This window comes from Rhinoraja longicauda, chromosome 28 (genome assembly GCF_053455715.1).
Source record: "Rhinoraja longicauda isolate Sanriku21f chromosome 28, sRhiLon1.1, whole genome shotgun sequence".
Classification (NCBI taxonomy): domain Eukaryota; kingdom Metazoa; phylum Chordata; class Chondrichthyes; order Rajiformes; family Arhynchobatidae; genus Rhinoraja; species Rhinoraja longicauda.
The window spans coordinates 13,651,275-13,675,751 of NC_135980.1; the positions used below are offsets into that span (position 1 = coordinate 13,651,275).

The 24,477-nt window shown below is 44.1% G+C and overlaps 1 protein-coding gene across 1 annotated transcript in view; it reads left to right on the forward strand.

Moving 5' to 3' along the window:
• The window catches only part of LOC144607402 (receptor-type tyrosine-protein phosphatase delta-like), a 391,326-nt gene that overhangs the window by 217,079 nt on the left and 149,770 nt on the right, over positions 1–24,477 (forward strand). The window contains exon 6 of the mRNA XM_078424233.1: positions 12,615–12,725. Within this exon, the coding sequence (XP_078280359.1) occupies positions 12,615–12,725 (111 nt within the window). The remainder of the gene's footprint in view (positions 1–12,614; positions 12,726–24,477) is intronic.

Below are 24,477 nucleotides of genomic sequence, written 5' to 3' on the forward strand. Positions count from 1 at the left end.
GTGGGCTAGAGCTAGGGGTGGGGTAGGATGGGGAGCTCAAGGCTGCACCTCAGGTTGAGGAGAGTGGGCTTGTTAGAGCACAGAGGGGGAGGGCGGACAGCATCACCCATCACATCCAACAGGAGGAGTGAATGGAGACGGTGGGATCGGAGGAGGGAAGGGTCTCCGCCCACCCATGGAGCTGCCATTATCAGTGCCGGGCCATGGGCAATGCTCACTGCTCCCAGCAGGGTGCAGCACTGAGCCCTGCAACTTGGTAACCAAGTGCCCTTATTGCATGTCCCACCCAACCCAACACCAGTCTTACAGGCAGCATCTCCACAGAAAATCATTGCTGCAGCAGCACTGGTCCCAACACAGTAACGCAGTCACTGTGCACTTCCCTCCAGATAAATAATCCCACAATGGCACCTTTTGTCGCTGATTCTTTCACGCTCTCTTTCTTGGGAATGCATCCTGAATGCAAAGCAAATTACCGCTGTGTATATTCCGGCAGGTAAGTTTTAAGTTTCATGTAAACATGATTTCAGGCTTATGATTTCTTTGAAACAAAACATTCCTGGTCACTGTTCCATTCCTCACTGGCCTGATACCCCAACTCCTCCTAGTTGTCCTGGCCTTCTCTGCTGCATCTTAAAAACCTCGACACCATCGTCAAAGACTCTGAGCAAGGTTTTTGTCATATCTGGAAAAAAAATTTTATAACATTGCCTTCCTCAAGTATTGAGTAGAAGGGAAACCCTTTAAAGTATTTTTATCCCGACTGGATCAAACGATGGTTCCCTGAGGAAGCCAGAAAACATCAATCGAAAGGCAAGTGGCTGACTCACCCGCTCAGATATTCATCTATTTTTATCGCTATGTTCCTGTTGGTAAATGGAACAATTGCATTTGGGAGCTCCTCGCTGAGGGGGCCCCAGTTTGAACTGATTACGTTTAAATGACATGGCCTCATGTAATCTGCAGATAGGAGTGGAATTTAATGCTCCTTCTCTCCATCCCTCAGCCTCTCCTCTTTCCCGTTCCATGAGTGTTCCAACCCTCAGCTTCTAACCTCCTGCCCAGTTCCTCCCGCACACCGCACGCCCACTCCACTCCATCCCTCACCCCACACAATCTCCCTTCTATTGCCCTCTCTTCTCCCCCTCCCCCTCCCCCCCCCCCCCCTTTCCCTCCCCTGCTCCTGCTATGGCATACCTGGCGCCGGCTCTGGAGATCAACGTGTGGGGTAGGTGGCTGGAAGATTTTGTGGAAACTGTAGAGAACTGAGAGGAATGGAAATGTTCAGCGCTGCTTTACAAAGAGACGTAGGACTGGTTGATCCTGGAGTCAGAGACACCAGCAGGCAGGAATTACCGATCAGGGCCTGCTTGTTGCATTGGATGTGAAACTCCTTCCACTATCCAAAGCTTCTTTTAAATTATAAACCGTGGAATACTCTTAAAAATATATTCCTACTGCTCTCCTTCCCTACCCTTCCCCTCTCCTTTAATTAACCTCAGCTCCTGGTGCCAACACCATTACATGTAGGTGCTTCCTAATAGCTAACAATCTGCTTTATTAACTTTCCCTAATAACCCTGACAGATTAACACCCCACTCCTTTTAGAAACACAGTTTCAGGCTTCAGTTTGCCACATTCTGGTAATGAAACTAAATCCGACACGTTTGGAGAGGGATGGTTTCCTTTTATCTATCTATTGTACTTTATTTTATTTTCCTTTGGTGTTAAAGTTGGGTGTTGTGCTTCTTTCCATGAGCTGACAGGAAGTGGTGTCAGTGTAGAATATGACTTCCTGTGATTGAGTGTTTCGCTGTGACAGGTGTCCCGATTCAGCCAGGCTACTCCTCCCATCCCCGGCAGCTGATTAAACACCTCCATTGACCTGTGTCCAGGGTAGCCTGACATGGACCCAATGTTCCAGGTGGTGCAGAATATGTTCATAAGTTCAAGGAGCAGAATTAGGCCATTCGATCCATCAAGTCTACCCCGCCATTCAAACATGGCTGATCTATCTTTCCCTCCTAACCCCATTCTCCTGCCTTCGCCCCATAACCCCTGACACTCGTACTAATCAAGAATCTGTCAATCTCCACCTTAAAAATATCCATTGACTTGGCCTCCACAGCCATCTGCAGCACAAAACTCTCCACATTTTGGCAGCAAAAGGAGGCGTTTGCACTCTAAAGAACAATGTGTCCTGGAAAGTGCTGCATCCAAGGAACCACTGAGCCTTTCAGACCAGCTCAGACCCATGTCAATAGTCAATAGTCGTTTATTTGTCACATACACATAAATGTGTAGTGAAATGAAACATTACCCGCAGTTGAACAATAAGACCAATAAGATTAATCAATAAAAAAAGCAATAACACATACAATCACAACTAACACCAAACAAAAAGAAACATCCATCACAGTGAGTCTCCTCCAGTCCCTCCTCACTGTGATGGAAGGCCAGAATGTCTTTTTCTCTTCCCTGCCGTCTTGTCCCGCGCACTTACTTATTGCAACACAGAAAGAGGCTGTTCAACCCATCAGGTTCATGCCAACTCCCACTTGAGCATTCCCATATTTTCCATGGTCCTCCTTTGCCCATATTGCATGCAAGTTACACTCTCTCACTTGTCATCCTCTTTTTCACCTGCACAAAGAGATAACTTACAGAACCTAAGTGAGGGAAGGAAAGAACATGTCAGGGGGATGCTCGCATGATAACAGGGAGAACATGCAAACTCCACAGAGACAGTGACTGAGGTCAGGATTGAACCCGGGCCCTTGGTACTCCAGGGCAGCAGCTCTACCTGTTGCACCATCCAATAACGCCATTCAATAACAACCTCCTCCAACTCCCTGCCCGTGATGAATTGCCTCATTTAAACAAGGTGATCATGGAGTACTGGAGCTCAGTGCTCGGGTTAAGGAAGAAAGGAGGAATAGGGTGGGATGGGTGGAAAAGGTGGGTTTATATTTGTGTGCGAGAACCCCAATGGGAAGAGTAGAAGTCTGCACCAATATGATGAATGTCTCTATTCACTGGGTAACATGCTCAACAATCCAATGACATGGCGCCCAGTAAACAGATTCACCCATCAGTAACGGAGAGTGAGGGAAGTTCAAGAGGGCAAATGATGCCCATTACCTTACCCCAGCATGAAGGTGGTATCTCCTGAACAGAGAATGAGCCATTATGATACCCTGGCAGAGTAGACTCAGAGTGTATGAGTTTGGGGCTGGGGTGTTGAGACAGAAGAGAGTTGGGTTCATCCTGCACCCAACCATGCTTCACCTGAGCTGCTATTCCCTGATACAATGCCCTGAAAATGAAAGTCCCGCAGGAAGTTATTAAATGGCCATATTTTGAACTGATGCCCTATGATGCAAGATGTCTTTACAGAGGGTAAATATATTATTTTTGAAAAGCCCAACATATCCTTCATTTAAAGCAGAATACTTAATTAAAAAACTCATTGGCTTGGACATTAGATGGTTGGTGCGACAGTTTTGGGATCTAAGCAATTTAACTTCAATTGAAAGACTGGGAGGAAATTAGGTATGTACGGAAAATTGCACGGCAGACACAAGTTTCCTTGCAGTTCTTCACATCAGATGGGCCAGCTCAAGGTGGACCACAGACATGTGCAATTGTGCCCCACACTGAACAAAACACACCTGGATTGTTGTTGGTGTGTTCATGGGTACCAGCCATACCTAGGCCACTCTTACAGTGAGTGACCTTTACAGCCCTGGTGAGGCTAATTGTTTCAAGTGTTACCCACAGGACTGCTGCTGAGGCAGACACTTACTCAGAACTCCCTTGGGCACCCCAAATCCCACATACCTGTCCCCACCTTGTGACTCCACGCCCAGCCCCATACTGGTCAGTAATCGGCCAGTCCTCCCTTGACTCCCTATCTGTCAACCTTCACCTCAACCTCCCTTTGGGCTTCTTGGCCCCATCTTTTCCAGCTCTGACCTGACCCTTCCATTGATCATGCCCTGACTCCCACCACGATGATACCCTTCCTATCTCAACCATCAGCTCCTCTTCTAATCTGGCCCGACAACTACCAATCCTAAACAATCCCCCATCCCAGGCTCCACTCTGCCTACTGGGATTGGATTTACCTGATTTCCTTGCAATGTTTGCACCAGGCTGCATGAAATTCCCTGTTCACATGAAGCTCATGTGGTACGCAGTACACATGATGATGATAGATACAATAATAAATATGACAAATGGAGAACAGGTTCAAAGACTGTAGAGATTGTAGTGCAACCTGATCATGGTTCACTAGTGATCTTGGAGTTAGAGGACGGGATCCTGCCATCCCATCTGAGAAAGAAAGTGAAGCGCAGAAAGAGGGTGCTTTGTTCAATGGAATGTCCCGTAGTGTGTTGGCAGAGATCGCCCTCCCTTCCAAAATGGCTGCCGAACAATCAATTTCCATGACCTGTTTCAGCTATGTGTCCACGAGCCCCAAGCATTTGGATGTGCCGGATTTTAAGAATGTGGTAAAATGTTGCCTGAAATTGTGCCACTTGGCTGGTACCTGCCACCTTTTAAAGAAAGATTGTGCCACACTCTCAGATGAGTCAAAAGCTGTGACTTCTCATGATGCTTTAAATATCCAATCAGAGCAACGCTGGATTTGCCCGTTGAATCGTTTTCCACGGTATCTGATCACCTCCATTTGGGGCAGGCTAAGGGACAGGAGCTAGGATGAGGAATTAGAGCGAGCGGCCCTTTCTCAGCTTTTGTCCATGGTGATCCAGGAGATGGAGGTTGTTCTGGTATCACGAGTATTGGAGATGGGAGGCAATCTTGTGCCGTTGTTTAGATTTAGTGCACATCAAGAGCCCCATTGAACTTGAACTTCTGTGACTTCTGTGAGCAGTGTGCCAAGTTTGCCTGAATCTGAATTATAGATTTTACTGCCAGATCATGTTGGTATGTTCCCAGGGTCTTGTATACCCTTGCAAGTTTAGATCTATGACCTTTGTCCGCACTCCCAGATAAAATTGAGTTTGGAGTACTAATTAGATGAGATTACATCATTGCAAAGTGATGTACTCAGTGCACTGTGGGACAGTGATCTGAGGTGGTCTGGATCCTGTTTACTCTTCTGATCAATGTGCAGCATCGGGGAATTTCATATATCACACAGTTGAAAGTTTAACGGTAATTCTTTGGAGATTTTTACGACCAAAACATTATCAAAATAATAATAGTATTATTAATCGCAAGCACTTTGCAACGTGAAAGATTGCCCGATGAACACTTCCACTGCGAATTTAGCTGTAGCTCCCAATAATACGATGAAGTGTCTGAGAATTGAAAACCAGTCTGAAACTTGGTGGCAGTTGCATGTCCTGACGAAGGTGAATTAAACTTGGGTTTCCACTTCTGGTTGCATGTTTTCCTGAAGGCGTATTCATGTAGCTTGTCTCCAATTCTAATGGTCATCCAATCTGTCTGCACACTGCCTTGGTGCATGACTTCCCTTCTCAGTTGTCACCCAATACAAACAATCTCTATGTTTTACTTACCGTCGTCGTTGATAACCCAATACAGCCCTTCCAGTGGTGTTGCACCCTCCCACATCATTAGTCAGCTGATGCAGCCAATCGCTTGGTGCAGCATGCTAATCATGTGTAATCTTTCCGCTGACTGGTTAGCACGCAACTAAAGCTTTTCACTGTGCCTCGGTACACGTGACAATAAACTTCACTGAACTGAACTCAAACCCAAACTCAGCTCCCTCCCCAATAGTCACCCAACATGCCAATCCCTTGGTTCATCACGCTTGCTGCCATTGGTCTCCAAACATGGTCAGTCCTTGAGAACCATCTCCCCACAACATGGAAAGAACAAAATTAGTTATTACTCAATTGGATGATTCTCAGTGTGTGAATCAAACAATTTTCCTTTAACACCATCATTTTAATAGCAAAAAGCTTTTAATTCAATCCCTGTGGGTTTTCTCAGGAAAGATTATGTGTGTAAACGTGCTGGAAGAGCTCAGTGGGTCAGACAGCATCCCTGGAGAACATGGATAGGTAACGGGATCAGGTCGGGACCTTTCCTCAGTCTGAAGCAGGTTTTTAAGTCTGAAAAAGGGTCCCAACCAAAATGTCACCTATCCGTGCTCTCCAGGGATGTTGTCTGACCCGCTGAGTTACTCCAGCCAGGTTGTGTCCTTTTGTTTATGTGTGCCTTAGGCATTAATCTTCATTCTTAGGCAAGGCAGGTCCTTGCCTTCAATCTCCGGGAGCATTCCATTCCTTCTCCAGTTGTTACCCAAGGCAGACAATCTCTCAGTGTTAATATTTCCCCCCTCATGGGGCACCCAATACATTCCATCCTTTGGTGTAGGACCCTCCCACCCACCTGATCACCTACTGATTGTAAACCAGCAGCAAACAGCAACGCATCAGCATCCAGCCAACAGAACATAAATAATCAGGATTGTGTTCAAAGTTGAGGCTCATGAGAAGTTGCACTTTGTGACCAAAGTTGTCAATTCTGTGGGGCAAAAAGTTCCTTCAGTTTGAACCCTTCCTCCATGGTGCAGGACTACACTCAGGCACCCTCTAGTGGCTGTTTTTCAAACAACTCCAAAGCAGACTGATGCCTAAAATCTCTGATGCATCCTAACGAATGCAATGGGGGATGTAGACTGAGATGTTGAACCTGTTTGGGGCCAATACCTAAATTCCAAGCCCAGGTCTGCAACATGGAGAGATGGTCCCCTGTCATTATGGGGGTGGTGGGGGGTGGGGGGGGGGGGTGAGAGACAGTGGTGTGAGTGAGTAAAATTGGACCCAAGAGTGTTTATGATGGAGGTGAAGCTCAGTTAAGTGGACAGTGATGGGGATAATGGAGATCAGGACCTCTGTTCTGGTTCTCTCAATAAGTCATCGTTTCAGACAGCACAGAAATAGACCAACTCATCCACACTGACCAGGTTTTATAATTGGGCCAGTCCTATTTGCTTGGGTTTGGCCCTGGGATTAAAAGATTAGTAGATTGTTTGTCGGGGCATTGATTTTGGATGGGGAGGTGGAGACATTGTGGGAGCGGACCAAGATATATTTCATCCTTCGGAAGAATCCCAATTTAGCCCAGTGCTGTGAGGACCCAGTTCTGTCAGGAGTGCTCGTTGGTCATCAACTCCTCCATCTCCTACACCACCTTGTTATTCAGCACAAAGCATGGGCAGATCTGCCTGTCCACCTACACCACCTTGTTATTCTCCTACACCACCTTGTTATTCAGCACAAAGCATGGGCAGATCTGCCTTTTAAGACATCCAACATGCAACCCAACTTCTGCCCCACTGCCAAACATGCAGAGCAAATGATAAATCTGCTCTTGTGGCCACTCCTGAGAGTTAGGCCACTCCTTGGCCGAACACTTGGCACTGAGATTGACAGGGTCTGGGACTGCCAGTCCACGGGGTTTCCCAGCAGGGGTTTTTGTGGAGAGAGAGGAGAGGAAACATGTGCGCTGGCAGCTTGTAGTGTTAATAAAGCATCCCGACTGGACTAAGCTGGCGTCTCGCCTTATTTCGAGCTCCCGACGTGATAAAATACAAAATAAAAAACTGAAATTTGCAAATCCAGTGTGGTTGAACCTGTTGAGCCGCCCTGTCATGGATCAAATAGAGTCTCTGTTAATTCAAGCTTTGCTCTGTAGTTGATTCACCGCTTGACAGAACTCTTCGGCATTTTCAAAGTAAGCTGTCACATCTGCTGCTTGAATTTGGAGAGCTACGATTAAGCTGCATGTCAGTGAATTTCAGATTAAGTTGGGAAATGCAACTAATTAAAATTATTGTCACCTCCAGTTCCTTTTCTAAATGTTGCCACTCTCCTCCTATTGTTTCATTTTGATTACAAAGTTCACTTTGGAGTTTCTTCTGCTGGAAACTCAAGTGAGAGTTGTGGTTCTCTTCCTGGCCCTCCTGAGTCTATAAGTCGTGCTGCGCAGAGGAAGCTGCTCAGCAATGAAATATATCCTTGCCCAATTTCCTCCCGTCATCTCTTCCAAATAGAAAGGCACTGAATTTCTGTGATTTGGCTCATTCAACTCTCACAGAGTTTAAGAGGAAGACAATTCAGCTCACGTTCCAAATCCTAAATGCAACCCATGACCATCAGTGGCACAGATTAGGAATCAGCCTCAGGAGTAATGTCTTGGTCTGTCTCCACTCCCCCGCATGCTTCCTCACTAATTTACATTATAAATGCTAGTTCCTGACACCAGAGAGGTGCTAACCAGAGTGGAAAGTAAACCAGTGTACACATGGTGTAATAGTGAGAAAGTAGCCAACACCATGTTTGCACTATGACCATACCACTGAGAAATTCAAACCTCTCACCCGCTGAAGCCCAGATCTGATCACCACACTGTAGGAAAGATGTGATGGCTCTGGAAAGAGTGTGGAACATTCACCAGGATGTAGCCCGGATTGAAGGACATTATTTATGGGGCGAGATTGGATAGGCAGGGCTTCTCCATGGAATGAAGGAGATTGCTTTGTGGAGCAATATAAGATTTTGAGAGTAGTAGATAGGGTAGATAGTCAAAATATTTTACCTTTGATAGAGGTAGCAAAAACAAGAGGTCAAAAGTTTGTGAGAGAAAGGAGTATTAAAGAGGATTTGAGATCTTTTTCCAGAGGGAGTGTTAATATCTGGAAAGTGCTGCCAGTATTCAATTACTACATTTTAGCTGCATTTAGCCAGACACTTAATACATAATGGGCCGAAGGGCCCATTTCTGTGGTATATGACTCCATTCAAGTCGTACCACTTTTGTGCATTGACTCGGGCACTCTACTATCTTACACTCTTATACCCGTGCCTAATGTATAGTAGGATTGCACTGAACTGGATACTTAGGTACACGTGGCAATAAAGTACCATTGAACCATTACTCTATGGTGCCATAGGAATTGAATCACAGAATTAGACTGCAGCTTTAGGAAGTGGGGAAACCATTTAATTAACTTGAAAGAGAGGAGGGAATGTTGCACCTCAGATTGGTGTGCAGCCTTGTACAGTCTAGTGGAAGTGTCCTCATGCCTGCCAGTAAGGTCAAGTACCCTGTTCCTGGCCCGACAGATACCTTGTCACGAACGCCTCAAGGGTAAATATCCAGCTGTGGTCTGAGTTGTGGAAGCTGTCAAGCTCTGGAACTGGGAAGCTCTGCATTCCCCTCCCCTCAAATGTGGCACCTGCCCTCCGGGGGCAGTCTTCCTTTAACTGGAGGTCCACCAGCATTTTAAGAAGAATGAAATTTTATAAGTCTGAAAACTTATCTTCTAAAATCTGCTTCTGCTGCTGAAGCCCTCAACCTGTCTTCTTCAACTAACAGCTCTTCTTTTTAATCTTATTTGCATTCATATTTTCCTCGCAGGTGGTACCCCAATACGAGGTAAGAATGATGGATGTCGGTGAGTTTTCACCTTCCTTTGATTTACTTTTTTGTTCTTATTGCTTATCCTTTATATTTTCTTTCATTTTTGTTTAACAAGAGAATCGTCTTTTATTTCTGTCTGGTATTTTGTCGCCGTTTTGTCTTTTGTGTTTTTCTTTTAAACTTATATTAAATCAAACAAGATTTCTCTTATTCGATATGCTTCGACTGAAAGCATATCATAGCTTTGTGTGTCATTCAACCAGTCACAGCTCCATATTTGTCTCTCAGTGTCAGTCCCCACTCACCCGACCACTGAAATCTTTTCTCTCCTTTTACTTTTTAAGCTATTTTCGTTTATTTATTACGGAGGACCTTCCTGTGCGATTTCTATTACACAAAGGGTTACCTCCTGGGCAATCTGAGCCTCAACAGGGCCAGTTTAAGAGACAATTTGTTTGGCAGGCACAAACTGATCATGGAGGAAGTGATGACCAGTGCCCCAGGAGATACACTTCCTGTCTCCATGTTGCCTCACTTCAAGTTAGAGTACTTGGTCGCGAAAACCCAGGAATGCCGGTGCCACAAGGATTTGCGAAACTTGTCGATAAAAATGATATAGAAATTGTATGTGTTATAAATGATTTTAATGAAATACGAAGGTCTATGTTCTTTTCCATTGTAAGTCAAAAGAATCTTATGTAGGGTGAACTTTGCCCACATCCAGCAGCTTCCCTCAGCATTAGAAATATCTGCGTGATGTTCTAATCTCTGCATATACAGGCGTGATCTGGAATTTAGTTTCAATAAAATGTAGCAACAAAATCAATCTCTCACCCAGTTCTCCAATAGTCGAGTAACTCTAAATGGTCCCTCCTACTGATGGACCATTTGGATAACTCAGGGGCCCAGCCTTTGTTGGTGCTCAGGATGGTGGGTGTAGCACTGCAGTGAGCCAGTGTGCTCCTGGACTGGACAAGGGAGCAACCTCCATCTCCCTTCTTAGTTTGCAGCCTAGTCATCTGAGCAAGAGGACAAACGGGTTCACAAACTTCAGGCAAGGATAGAATCATTCAGAAGTCCTAAAGCTCACAAGTCGAGGGAAGTGATCCCCACTGGGTCAAGGGAAGTGACACCTCAGGAGCACTGCTCGACTGCCTTTAACAAGGAGGATGTCAAAGGTATGCCTGGAGAATGAATGATTCAACCTACCAGAGGCAGGGCTTAACCTGCCATGTTTTCTTCATTGAATGAATTTTACTGGGATTTGACAAAACTGCTTTTCCGTGGCTCCTGCATTCTCTATTTATGACCTCTGTGGCCATTATCAGCCTCCAACCTAAATAAATCACCTTGAGGTTATTCTGGAGGTTGTCCACTGCCTGTTTAATGGGAATATGTAGTGCCCCTGAGATCCTCAGAGCCTTTAATTAAAAGTGCATACGATTCTCAAGGCTTGCAGTGAATCTTTCCCCTGCATTCTCTATACTCTTACAATGTGGTTAATACTTACTGAGAAAAGCTCTCCCCACCTTGCATCTGATAGCAGTGAGCCTGGTGGCAATTATTTGCCATCTCCTTCACCACGCCAATGTAAAATGTTCCATACACAGGACACCTTGCCAAGACTCCCGGCCTCCTGCTGGTACAATCTCTTGACTGTACCTCCAAAATTCAGGCTTACTGTTCACAATTTACAGTTCCTCTCATAAGAGGCATCAGAGGAGCAAGCAGGCCTGAGAAGTCAAAATTCAGAACAGGGATGACAATTGAAGAGAATGATGGAAGGGTCCACAGAAAACGACAGGTCGAAGTTTATGAAAATAACCTGAAGAGTAAATTTCTCAATTTCACAATTGAAAATAGAAACCAGTCCATCTCAAGACCCTGTCTCTCATTCGGATCTGAGTGCCATGGCTTCAAGTTAGGTTTTTTCCCAGTGTCCCAAATAACAATGTTATTTGCCAGTGTATTTTTCACCATGGATTCGGAGTGGGGCCTAGGGCCAGACACCACTAGACAATAGACAATAGGTGCAGGAGTAGGCCATTCAGCCCTTCGAGCCAGCACCGCCATTCAATGCGATCATGGCTGATCACTCTCAATCAGTATCCCGTTCCTGCCTTCTCCCCATACCCCCTCACTCCGCTCTCCTTAAGAGCTCTATCCAGCTCTCTCTTGAAAGCATCCAACGAACTGGCCTCCACTGCCTTCTGAGGCAGAGAATTCCACACCTTCACCATTCTCTGACTGAAAAAGTTCTTCCTCATCTCCGTTCTAAATGGCCTACCCCTTATTCCTAAACTGTGGCCCCTTGTTCTGGACTCTCCCAACATTGGGAACATGTTTCCTGCCTCTAATGTGTCCAATCCCCTAATTATCTTATATGTTTCAATAAGATCCCCCCTCATCCTTCTGAATTCCAGTGTATACAAGCCTAATTGCTCCAGCCTTTCAACATACGACAGTCCCGCCATCCCGGGAATTAACCTAGTGAACCTACGCTGCACGCCCTCAATAGCTTCAGAGGTCAGAGGTCAAAGCTGCCCAAGCCACCAGTGAAGTATATGATCCCAATGCAGGCAAATGGGATGAGTAGAGATAGACAATAAACGTTTGTATGGATGTGGTGGACCAAAGGGTTTTGATTCTTTGCTGTGTGACTGCTTCTCTGTTCAGACTGCACTAAATGGTGCCTCTTGGGATGGCTTGGTACCGCATTGTGTTGATCATAATCCCCGCCAGCTAATGGGAGCAAGACTCACATCTCCTCGTAGATTACACTACAGCTGACAGGGGCACGATTACTTTGGAGCATTTGATCTGTCAATGCACAGTGTTGAATTGTGCAACTTTGATAATAAATAGGAACACACAATCTTGGGTTGGAGAGGCACAATCTTCCAGCACGTCCTGGAGTCTGCAGATGGAAATTTAGAGCAGAAAAGATATCCTTCTCTGCATTTGGATTAAAAGAGCTCACCTCTCCTCAGCATCAAGTTAACCCATCATCAGCTGCTTTTGTTTTCTGACAGACAGCACAATGCTCTTGAGTAAACCGACCTCTTGCGTTGTGAGGTTCAGGCAGGATATGGAAGAAAGGACAGGTGGGAAATGCAGCCATTTCTGCAAACTGTACGTGAGAGCCGCTGAGATTTTAATTCTTTCTGCTGCCGTTTGTTTCCATACAGGTGCCCTGCAGATCGAGAACAGCGAAGAAACTGACCAGGGGAAATATGAATGTGTGGCGTCGAACAACGCTGGGGTGCGGTACTCTCCTCCCGCTAATCTATACGTGAGAGGTAGGGAGCGGCTGATTACTCAGCACCCTCTCACTAGAGGGAGCTGGGCTCTAGCAGAACCCAAGTCTATCAACATCTTGTGCTTGAATGTTCCACTGTAGTAGCACAGCACAGGGGCGTATATCCTGCATCTCATAAATTTGGATCATCAACACCTCGCAGCTCCCCATTCTGATCTCCAATTCTGCAGCAAGAAGGACATTTTATATTAGTCCCAGACGAACCTGATTGTAAGGATGAAAGAAAAATTATCTTTCTTAATTCTGCAATTCAGTTAAATATATCAAACACTTTAACACACCTAGTTACGATTTTCAAGGTAGGCACACTGTAGCACAGCTGGTAGAGCTTCTACCTCAAGAGCACCAACAACCCGGGTTCAATCCTGGCCTCTGGTGCTGTCTGTGTGGAGTGCGCACATCTTCCCCTTGACTGCCCCGTGGGTTTTCTATGATTGCTTCAGTTTACTGGTAATCACAAGTTTATTGGTCACTGTAAATTGCCCCTAGTATGTAGATGGGAAAATTGGGGGAAAGTTGGGAAAATAAATGGGATTAATGTAAGATTAGTGCAACTGGGTGCTTGATGGATGGAACAGGCTCAGTGGAGCTCAAGGGCCTGTTTCCGTGCAGAATAACTCAATGGTTCTTTTGACATGGGCGTGGCCTTGGGAGGAGCAGGGGTTGAATGGATCCATGAATTAATGGTGTCAATCCCAAGCTGATTAGCTAAAAATGAGCAGATGAGGTCTTGCAAAACTGATCAGGACGAGGGGATTTTTACAACTCATAGGGTGCTGGCAGCAGGATGACAAGGCGACGGGTGAAATATAATTAGGATGTGCTTCCAACAGGATATAAAGTGATAGTGAACAAGGGTAAGAACTCCAAACTCCCTCCCTGACCCGGGTATACTGACACCGATTTCATCCCCCCGACTGAATAATTAACTGATCAGAAACTCTGGCTTTTCACTGAAACAATTCGTTCCAGGTCCTGGGTGTTCTTAATCACGATTAAAATTTAAGAGAGTTAAAGATTCTGACATCTGTTAACCATAGAGAGAGGGAAGAGCAAAAAAAAACGAATAGAGTATAGTTCACATTCATCATGGGCATATGTTGTTATTCCAAAAGTGGTTGCTACATTGGTTACTTCAGTATAGTTACAATAATGCTGGGTAGTTGCTTCTTCACATCACTCTGAATTTAAGTGATATACGCCCCTGTTCTGTCTGAAGCTAGGATTGTAAGTTGTAGGGAGAGAAGGAAGAAGCTTAATTGTCTTTTTGTGTAACTTGTCATTCTTGCATATCAGTAAGGTCAGTTGAAGGATTAGTTCAGGATTTTAAAGATCTTCAGATCTCACTGGATCTCGATCCCATTCCAGCTCCAACCATCTTTGGCCTGTGAGGGCATTGAAACGTATAAAGCGGGCATGAGTATGTAACGATTCCTTCCCATTTTTGATGCAGCCATCCTGCTCCCTTTGTATCAAAAATCCGGACGGGGAAACAGTGGCTCCTCTCAATGATGGCCACCAATGACCATGTCCCTGTTGAGACCATGCCCTGTGAAAGCAAAACATGACCTGTTTCCAAATTGAACAAGAAACAGTTAGCAATACACATTATGATGTCCGTGAACTTCATAAAATTTTCAATCTACCACAAAATCCAGGGGGGAACCATTTTCAAAACGTTTCCAAGGGCTGACAAATATTGACCTCACCAGTTGGAATGGAAGAAAGCGCCAGTGGAATTTTTCAAACTGTGTTAAAAGTATTGTTCATTCTCATATCTTTGAGATTATAATTTCTGATATTCCTTTCATCATTTGGCCTTTGACCCAGAGGTTGTTGAAAATGGAGGAGTGGACGAGGATTAAATAATGTAGCTTGAGCAAATGTTCATGGTTTGTATAGATTGGTTAATAATCCTTCTGTCAGGCTGGAAGCTATCACTTGTCCTTCTAGATGCCTCCAGATATGACAGCATAACTATCAACTGGGAACTGCCTACTGCTAAACCGACAATTAAAGCCAATAGTTAGATCAAGAAGCTGAGGAGGGTCGATGATGAAATATACTATTTATTCCCATCTCTGGATAAACAGCTGAAAGAAGTCCCTTGATGCTGACAGTTCTCACATTCTGGAAGAACATCTGGCCCTGGCATTCTCTGAGGTTCTAACTTGGCCCAGTTCAGTTAATCCCAGATAGGATGCCTGTGCCAAAAAGTAACTGTTTCTGACCCAGATCCTTTTTGGTCGCGGCAACTGGACTTTGTGTTGCAATGTTTTTAAGGACATAGGACTCCCTGTTAAGTTGCATCTGCTTGAAGTGTATTGATATTTCTTCCTAACTTGTGTTGTCATTTTAAGGGAGACTAAATGGCAGGCATTGAATGTGTTTGCTCGCTGGCCAGTGAAGTGCTGGCTGCAGACAGCGAGGCAGGCAGGGGACATTTATGTATTATGTGACCCACTTAAAGGCATCTCCAGGAACAACACCAAGGGCATACAATTGATTGGTGATTACTGTGGTTAGTATGTGTTCTGGCAGGGAGTAACGGTATTTAGAGATTGTATCCATGTAGGGTGTGTGTGTTTCTGTTTGCATACATACTAAACCTATCCAATGGAGCCCTGCTTCCACTTGTCCCTGACCTCCCAGTCAGACTAAGACCCAGTCTATTAGGACTATGTTGGTAGCTACTGTGCAACTGCTATCCCATGTTAAAAGAACTCACACAGGCATCCTCCACTCTTATGAAATGGAGTCAAAGCATTCCTCGACCCAAGGGACTTGCTAAGAAGAGGAGGAGAAGAAGAAGATGACCAGATGGCTTCTGCCTTTATAGGAAATCCTTTAACTAACCTGTATGTTACATGGGAGCTCTTGATGTAGGCAAATCTAAGTTAGGTAAGTGTGTCCTCGTTGTTTCTGAGCTGTTGTTGGGGGCATTTACTCCAGTGATTTACCAGAACAAAGTATCCAACAATAGCAGAGTCTGGGAGAATATAAAGAGGTGAATAATTGCTGGTATCCAACAGTCGTATAATGAAATCGTCTAAGTGATTGCAGAGCAGCACATGATCCCCACCTTACATAGTAAGACCAAAGCCTCAAGCTGTTCGTAACTGGTATTCAAAAGCGGACAAAATCAAAACCGTGACTGTGATGAAACGCACGTTGTTGTTACAGGGATGTCTCTTCATGCAGTAATGTCGAGAAATGATTGATAAATACATCTCTCAATTTAACCCTCCCTAGCTTGGGGTGGAGGAATGTCTGGTCTCATCTTGGTGCCTCGCTACCTGATAAGTCTGTTGCTGCAGCTGTGGTTATCTGTACTTCATGTGGTCTGAAACTATCAAGATGGAACTGGAGATCACAGGAGAGGAATGGATTTGAACCTCATCAAGGCAAAGAGCATCTCTTTAGGATATTCCCACATTCTATACCTTATTGTAGCTGCTAAATCCACAATCATGCCTGGTGTACAACCACAGAAGAATCAGGATTCATGACTAACTCATTTACGTCTTTAACAATGCCCATGTGCTGTTTTTATGGTATTTGTTCCTGACATCTTTGAATATCTTATTCATCCAAACGGAAGCTTATTTGAGCAGATAACCAAGGTCTGCAAAAAGCAAAAAGCTGGCAATCTGAAAAGCAACCAGACAATGGTGGAAATGCTCGACAAGTCGGCTTGCATCTGTAGAGAGAGAACTTGAGGATTTTTCAAGAGAACTTTTAGGCCTTCAGCCAAGGAGACTCTTGAGTGGCTGCACGATTTCAGCCGAAGTCAACGTACTTTGTGACCCTGCTGCATGAAACTGCCCAAATTGATAACTGAATTCTCAACAGTTTTGTGCCATGGTTTTCAAGCCCCGTGACGGCTGAGTTGGAGTTTGACTTGGAGTTTGGGAATCTGTGACAACCAACAAAGAGCATTCATGTGAGCCGTGGTTCTCACTGCAGTCCTGGAGATGAAGGCAGAGCAGTTAGTCTACAAAGCCACACTGTAACCCTCTTTCCCCTCTAGAACATTGCAATGACAAGTTGTGTACAGAATTGGATAATGCAGGATTCTGCTCTGTTTGAGGGACGCTACTGTCTAAAAAGTCCATGACATAGCATGTTTGATTCAAAAGGTAGTGACTGTATCACATTACCATGGTTATTGGGTGTTGAGAACATGAAAATAACACCTAGTTACTCTCAACCATTTGGGATTCCTCTCAAGTCCACATCTAGCTTGTCCTGCCATCCGTATGTTCCAGAACGGCAGAGGTCTATTTTAATAGAACAGCAGCATGTATTTTGAAAATGAGAAGACTCTTAATTTTGCATTAAGGGGCCTGATCTTTCAAATTGGTTTATCATGATAGAACCTGTTTTTTTTCTCAGAACTTATTCTCCTTTGTATTATTTGAAAACTTGTCCAGGCTACAAAGCCATGATTACATTGAATGGCGGTGCTGGCTCGATGGGCCGAATGGCCTCCTCCTGCACCTATTGTCTATTGTCTAAAGCTGAATTGAATCAGAACCACGCAGTAAGTCAATATCTTGAAGTTCAAAGGGGGGAGAAAGAACAACATTCGGAGGAACCGTTGGATTCTAGAGGACATGGAGACCTTTCAGCCTCTTGTGCTTGTGTGTGACGTTCCTTTTAAAGCATCGTCCACTGAATCTCATCCCCCTGCTCTGATGCCATGTTCCGTCTCAATGTTTAGACAATGGAAGCCCTGGGTGTGGGCCAATCTTCCTCATCCACGATCCAGTCAAACTTTGCAGAGCAATTTACACTGGAAGGAGGCCTGTAAGTTTTGGGAAGACCTATAAAAGTGTGGCCAATGGAAAGAGAGAGAACTGGTGCTAACGCCAAGCATGTGTTGCCTGCTTTCATGATTAGAAGTGGAGATCAGTGCACTACTGGGAGTGAAGACTTTGATGTACTCCCAGTTTTTCCTATGGCCTTCAGATCTTTTCGACTAAGAAAGACCATCATGTCTCTACTCTTATCCTCTGCCTCTCTTTGTAGAGACCGTGTGATCCCTGAGGCTTGGCTTCACACCCGCATTCTGTTAATCTAGTCTCTATTCCTCAAAGAGTACAAAGCTATTTTAGACCTCACTGTCACCATGCTGTAACAACTAATAATTTGAAAATGATGAAATGGCAACACAAAGGGAAAATATTAATGCAGAATATTAACATAATGGCTATGGTGTAAGTAGAACAGCATTCCCAGTTGAGAGTTATGAATTTACTCCACAGACTGTCAATTAACCAGAGTACAGATTGTTGAAAATATCAACTTCCTTGCCGGGTTTATGTGTAAAGTACCACTCACGGCTTAAGGAGGTAATTTGTTTTGTTAGAATTGTTTTATTTTGTCTCAAATGCATGCAAACTATCAACAGCCTGGGCTCTGTCTTCAAGAGATACAATAGTGACGAAGGCAATGATTTGGCCATAGCTTTAGGGTTGTTGTTTGACCGTCTCTTCATCCTCCTGAAGATCTGGACTCTAAGGGTTCGAAGGTCATGGATGAAGTTTACTGGAAGGAAAAATAATATGCCATTTGAAAAATTCTGCTCTGAGCTAGTGCCATTTAGACAAGTTATGATATTGGGAAAGAAACATAGACCCAATTGGATGGAGCGATGAAAGTTCTTTGGTGATGTATTGAAGATAACCCAAATGATTTTCTTTCCTGAAATTTTCAATTTTGAAAATAAGAAAATGTTCGGGGGGTGAACACTGAATCACCCTCAGAGTCTTCCTCCCAAATCTGCGACACAATACAGGGTTCTGCTGCGTTTGAAAGGATCTGTGACTGAGATGTGGGAGGAGCGAGCTCATTTCCTTCAGCGCCAAGTGTGTGGCGTGGGGCCTTGTCCAGAGGGCTTCAGGCTCAACACCGGCTTGGCGCAGAGGTTGAGAGCTGGAGTCAATCGCTCTCGCACGGCAAATGGGAACAAAAGAACCCCCCCCCCCCCCCGCATCTCTTTCACTTCTTATGCCCACCTGCTCTGGCGGGGAGAGAACCAGTCCCACGGGCCTGGCTGCAGGGTAAAAAACAAAAGTGCTCATGGCAATCTTATTTCTGAGGAAACTCCCGTCAAATTTCCAAAGTCAACAGAAAGAGGTGAAAGAGATGGAAGGGGATAAATGTTAAGTTATGAGTCGTAATCTTAAAAAAAAGTCTTGTGTTCGTTTTCGTTTACTTTTTAATTTGATTTGTCAATGGAATTGTTTGAGTTGAAAATCGGTTCCCTCAAAAGATCGAACTATTGAGATGTCACGCAGACAAAAAATTTGATTCGTGAAGGTCTAGGTGGAAAGGTCAAAGGTCGTTAGTGAGAGTAGATATTGCAGCTAAAAGCCTTAAAGAGGCCTTTTTACTCTCTCTGTGTTTCCCCTATTTCTCTTCTCCCCATGTCATTGTGTTCGCATCAAACCCCCTACATCCCTCAGAGCTACGAGAAGGTTGGTGTCTTTTTCTTTTTTACTTTTTTTAACCCACATTACATATGAATAATCTTTTTACTAAAAAAAAAATCTAAAACCCCACAGCACAGTTCAGTTAATTTGCACTAGTCTGTGGGTCTTCCCCTTTTTGCATCCCAAAGTTTTTCCCCACTCGATTTGGTAATGTGCTGTGCCTTGTGGCGATGAATCCTTGGCGCTTGTACACTGTTGCCTGGTGCATGATGGGAGAATGTAAAATCACGCTGCATGCCGCTGGGTCACGCTCAAACATGCTACGACAAGACAGTGTTCCAGCCGCGTTTCAACGAGGCTTAAAAGGTGGACTTGGGCCTACCAGACACATTATTAGGCTGATTAATCTCTACCTGATAAGACTGCTTTGAGTGTGGAATATGGGGGTGGCGGCTGGGCAGGAGATTGTTTAACTGCGGGTTGTGCCATCTTAAAGGATCTTGAGAGATAGATTCTTGCAGTGCATCGGATGCTCAATGATGAAAGAAAAAATATATAGTGGCTGATTTTAAAAGAGGCTGCCATGCCATCCAAGTTGTCCAAAGATTGGTACAATCTTGCTAATGCACCAATCTTGCTAATGCACTTATGCTAATGCACTTAGTACAGATTATTATATTAATCTTCTGAATTTTCTTTATTTGAAGCAAATGCAGATTTGATGTGAATGTGGGGAGAATGAAATATGGGATTTATGTAGATTATTGTAAATTGGATGGTTGATAGTTGGCATGGACTCAGTGGGGTGGAGGGCTTTTTCTGAGCTGTATTTCTCTATGATTCTGTAGCTCTCAAACTAAGTGTGGACGTGTCAATGTGTGCTTTTGTATGGGGGGGAGTGTGTGTATGTGAGGGGGAAGATGGTGTGTATGTGCATATATATATATATATATATATATATATATATATATATACTTGTACAACCCAGGGTGAAGATGGGAAAAGAGAGTATTAGTCAAAATTGAACAGCTTCGAACCTTGCTGTAGGATGTTGTCCTCAGGATGTGGCCAAACCAGCAAAATCACTGACATGTGGAGAGATAGAAAATATCATTACAGTCCACTTAGAAATCCCTGTGTCTGAGGAATATTATCATCTTTCATTAATCTCTCTGTCAAACCTTTCTCCAGACAGGTATCCAACTTTCCTCTTTAACAAACTAATCACCCGTCTGCCTCCTTTGTTATGCCACCCTCAGTACTGGAATGGGTTCAACCAGCCACATCTGAACGGTCCACTTTCCCCAGGATGAGGCCATGCGGTCTTGTAGAACATGCACTAAGCACATTAGTCTGCAAATCCCAAACAGAGAATCAGGGTACATTTAAATGAATGAAGCACACCTTCCTATGAAAACAAGTTAGAGAATGCAAATGTCCATTAGTTCAAGAGTGGGGACACAAGAAATTGCAGATGCTGGAATCTGGAGCAAATCACAAGTGCTGGAGGAACTCAACAGGTCAAGTAGCATCTGTGAAGGGAACGGACATTCAGATGATCAGTCTAAGGAAGGCTCCTGTCCTGAGGCATCCTTTGTCCATTTTCTCCGCAGTACGCTGCCTGACCTCCTGAGTTCCTCGGGCACTTTCTTTTTAGGTCAAGGCTGGGGTTGGGTAAGGTTTGGTCACGTGTACCAAATATGCAATACAGTCGGGTGTGCACATTTTATCCTATCAATTCACCTCAAGGGAACAGAATATCATGCAGAGCACAACAGGCATATACTGCTACATCGACTGCTTAGCCCAAGCAATCAAGGATGAATTTCTGCCAGATTATTAACATATTGTATGTCAAAAGTCAATGGTGATGAGCAAAACCATCTCTTGTCTTCCTTTTACCTCTTCTAGTTCTCTTGGGATCATCAGACATTGAAATCCAATACTCAACACATGATTGTGCTCACAGTTAACATATTGGATAGAGTGGATGCGGAAAGGTTGTTTCCACTAGTGGGAGTCTAGGGCCAGAGGCCACAGCCTCAGAATAAAAGGGCATACCTTTAGAAAGGAGATGACGAGGAATTTCTTTAGTCAGAGGGTGGTGAAACTGCAGAAATCATTGCCACAGACGGTTGTGGAGGCCTTAAATGGATGTTTCTAAGGCGGAGATTGACAGATTCTTGATTAGTACGGGTGTCAGGGGTTATGGGGAGAAGGCAGGAGTACGTTGAGAGGGAAAGATAGATCAACCATGATTGAATGATGGAATAGACTTGATGGGCCGAATAGCCTAAATTCTGCTCCTATAACCTATGAACTTTTTGTGGTGGGAGAACCTCTCCCCATGGTTGTTAATGCTAATTATGATATCCGGTACCTCACCAATGGGCAACAGCAGCAATAAACCACAACAGTACAGGACAACTCTGCTCGGTGTTAAATTAGTTGATCTCCAGGTCTTTGCATTGCAGGAAGCAATGGTTAAGAAACATAGAAAATAGGTGCAGGAGTAGGCCATTCGGCCCTTCAAGCCTCCATTTGATATGATCATCCAAAATCAGTACCCTATTCCTGATTCTTCCCCATATCCCTTGATTCCTTGAAATAAAATTCCCTTGATTTCTATTCCTGCTCGCATTCCCACACACACAGGGAGCCTGAGAATGTCAGGCTTGTCATTATTGGCTGCCACAATCTTCCTGGCGCTGCCTACTGAGGCTCAATCTACCGTAGAGCAGGTAGATTGGTTGAGTGATTGGAGGGTCTCTATTTACTGTGCACTCCATTACCTCGGCATGGCATGTCCTCCAAGGGGGCAGAGGCTGCTGAAGAAAAGAAGAATTGAAAAGCGGCAAGAAAATCCAATCTTGTGCAGTGACAGCATTTCAGTGCTCTGCCAACCTTATTTTATTGACAGGCTGTCCAGTTGGAACGTCAGACCACTTTAGTGCTTGTATAGTTTAATGTAAATCACTAGCACTAAAGACCTTAGCTGAATACTATTGATGAATAATGTTTTAAATTAGCAGTTTCAAAGAAGGTCGCTTTTTAAGACCCTTGAATGGCTCGATGACCTCTCCTGGCTCGGTGGCCAGAATGGGTGTTCTGCTGGCTATTAAGCTACCCTATCGGGCACGCAGGCAGCTGCCATCCATTGGACAAGTACTGGACACTAATTACCATTCACAACCCAAGACACAGGTGTCCATCACAATAAGCTAACTTCTCCTGCACCCTGCCACCTTATTTTTGAGGCATTTCCTGTTGAAAGCTATTGTGGCTTCTGCAATGGGCAAATCACACCCTAATAGCACAATGTTTTTTTTTTAAATAGCCCATTAATCTTTTCATAAGGATCTTAAACATATGCCCTTAGTTATTAATTCAATTGCCAGTGGAACTAGGTTTATCTAAGGTTTTCAACAATTTTCCATCTCTACTGTTAGCTGGAAGTGAAACGCTCATGTTTTTTCCTCAGCCTTCGTAGCTGAAGCGAATCACTCTCAATGTCAATTCTCATCAACTCTCTAACCTCTCCAGAGTCTTATCATTCTTCCTAAGGATTGCCGGGACATCTCTGTTGGGGATGTGGGTTTGATGTACAGTTGTCTGGTCTGGGGAATATTCCACTATAAACTATAGCCATGATGAAAAGGAGAGGTTGGAATTTTTTATTCGACGATGTTGCCAATTGATCAGGAGTCCAAAATATAGCTGCTGAGTTATTGGTTGGACTAATGCAAGTAGTAAGCTACAGAATGTCACAGATTTGGCACGTCATTAACAATCACCCCCACTCTCAGCTGCTGTTTGTCAATTTTGAAGGGCTACATCTGTGTTTGTCAAGCAAGGTCAGGAGAAAGTCTATCGGCAATGTCGTCTGCTGCTTCACAGCCAGATTCACACACAGGAGGAGGTCAAAAGAGAAGGCAAGTAGCCAACAATCTCTGCATCACATAGGAAGAGGTGAAGAAGTCTCCAGACAGAGACGTGGCCAGCAACTCCAACCAAACAGTGGGCGACTGCCCAGTGTCTGACATTCTTCAGATAGATCACGTATTTCTTTGGCTTCTGCTTGTTGGCTTCTGCTGAACTAACGTTAATGACAAAAATGTAATTACAACGATCCATCAAGCAGTGTTGTAGTCCGATTAACATTGTACATTAAGATGGGTCAACAGAAAATAAATCCCCAGAATCTCTTCTGATAAGTTCATAAAGTCATAAGAGCAGAATGAGGCCATTCAGCTCATCGAGTCTACTCTATCATGGCTGACATATCTTTCCCTCTCAACCCCATTCTCCTGCCTTCTCTGTGGTTCTTGAAGATATGTTTGAATGACACTCACACAAGTGCTCTCAACAACCTGCTGATATGACGTGGACTGGTGATGGCTTTCAAGTTCACTCTTATATCTTTTGGTCCCAATTGTTAATTTCTGGAATAAGCTGTTATCAATAATGGAAATTTGATTATCGGTTGAGTGAATTACGCTGATAGGAAGCATGATGTGGTGAGGTGTGATGGTGGGGTTGGGTACAAGCAGCAATGTAACCGAACTCCAGCCTTTCCGTCTCTCACTTGTCTGGGCTAGACAGTCTATGAATAGCTGCATGCCTATTTAAAACACAAAGCTTTACTGCCATGGTCAACATTTAACATCAACGTGTGTTCCTGTTCCTGGTTCCAACATGTGTTACTCTTCCTGTTCACCACATGACTGAAACTGCAAGCTCAATGAAGCAAATGATTTATGCAGCTAATTCTTTTGAAGACCATGCATCAGTGCACCTCCTTAGTTCTCCATCCCTCACTATAACCTGTCTGTTGGCCAACTAATTTGATTCAGAAAGAGATTAAAGTTAGATTTCCCTCACTCTCAATAACCACCTCTCAGAAAGACATTGGCATCTTCCACTTTCAAACCAGATGTTTGAACTCAGAATCCTGATTATTATCATGCCAGATTGTTTGAGCAATCCTTGATGATCATTTAATGTCATCATTCTGAATTTAGCCACCATCATCTACAATAATTCATATCGTTGAAAGCTTAATTTTAAGATGAAGCTGCTAAAGGCATGAACGAAAATAAAGGTTTTGAAAAACCGAGGACAGGCTAGATATTTGACCTTGATTGTGTCCTGTACTTGGTAGGGAAAAAAACAAACACTTTATGTATTAAATTTAATAAATATAATAACTGTCATTTGATTTGATTGATAGTAGACCAACACAGGTAAATGAGACTGATCTGAGGCAACTGTAAAACATAGGAGCAGAATTAGGCC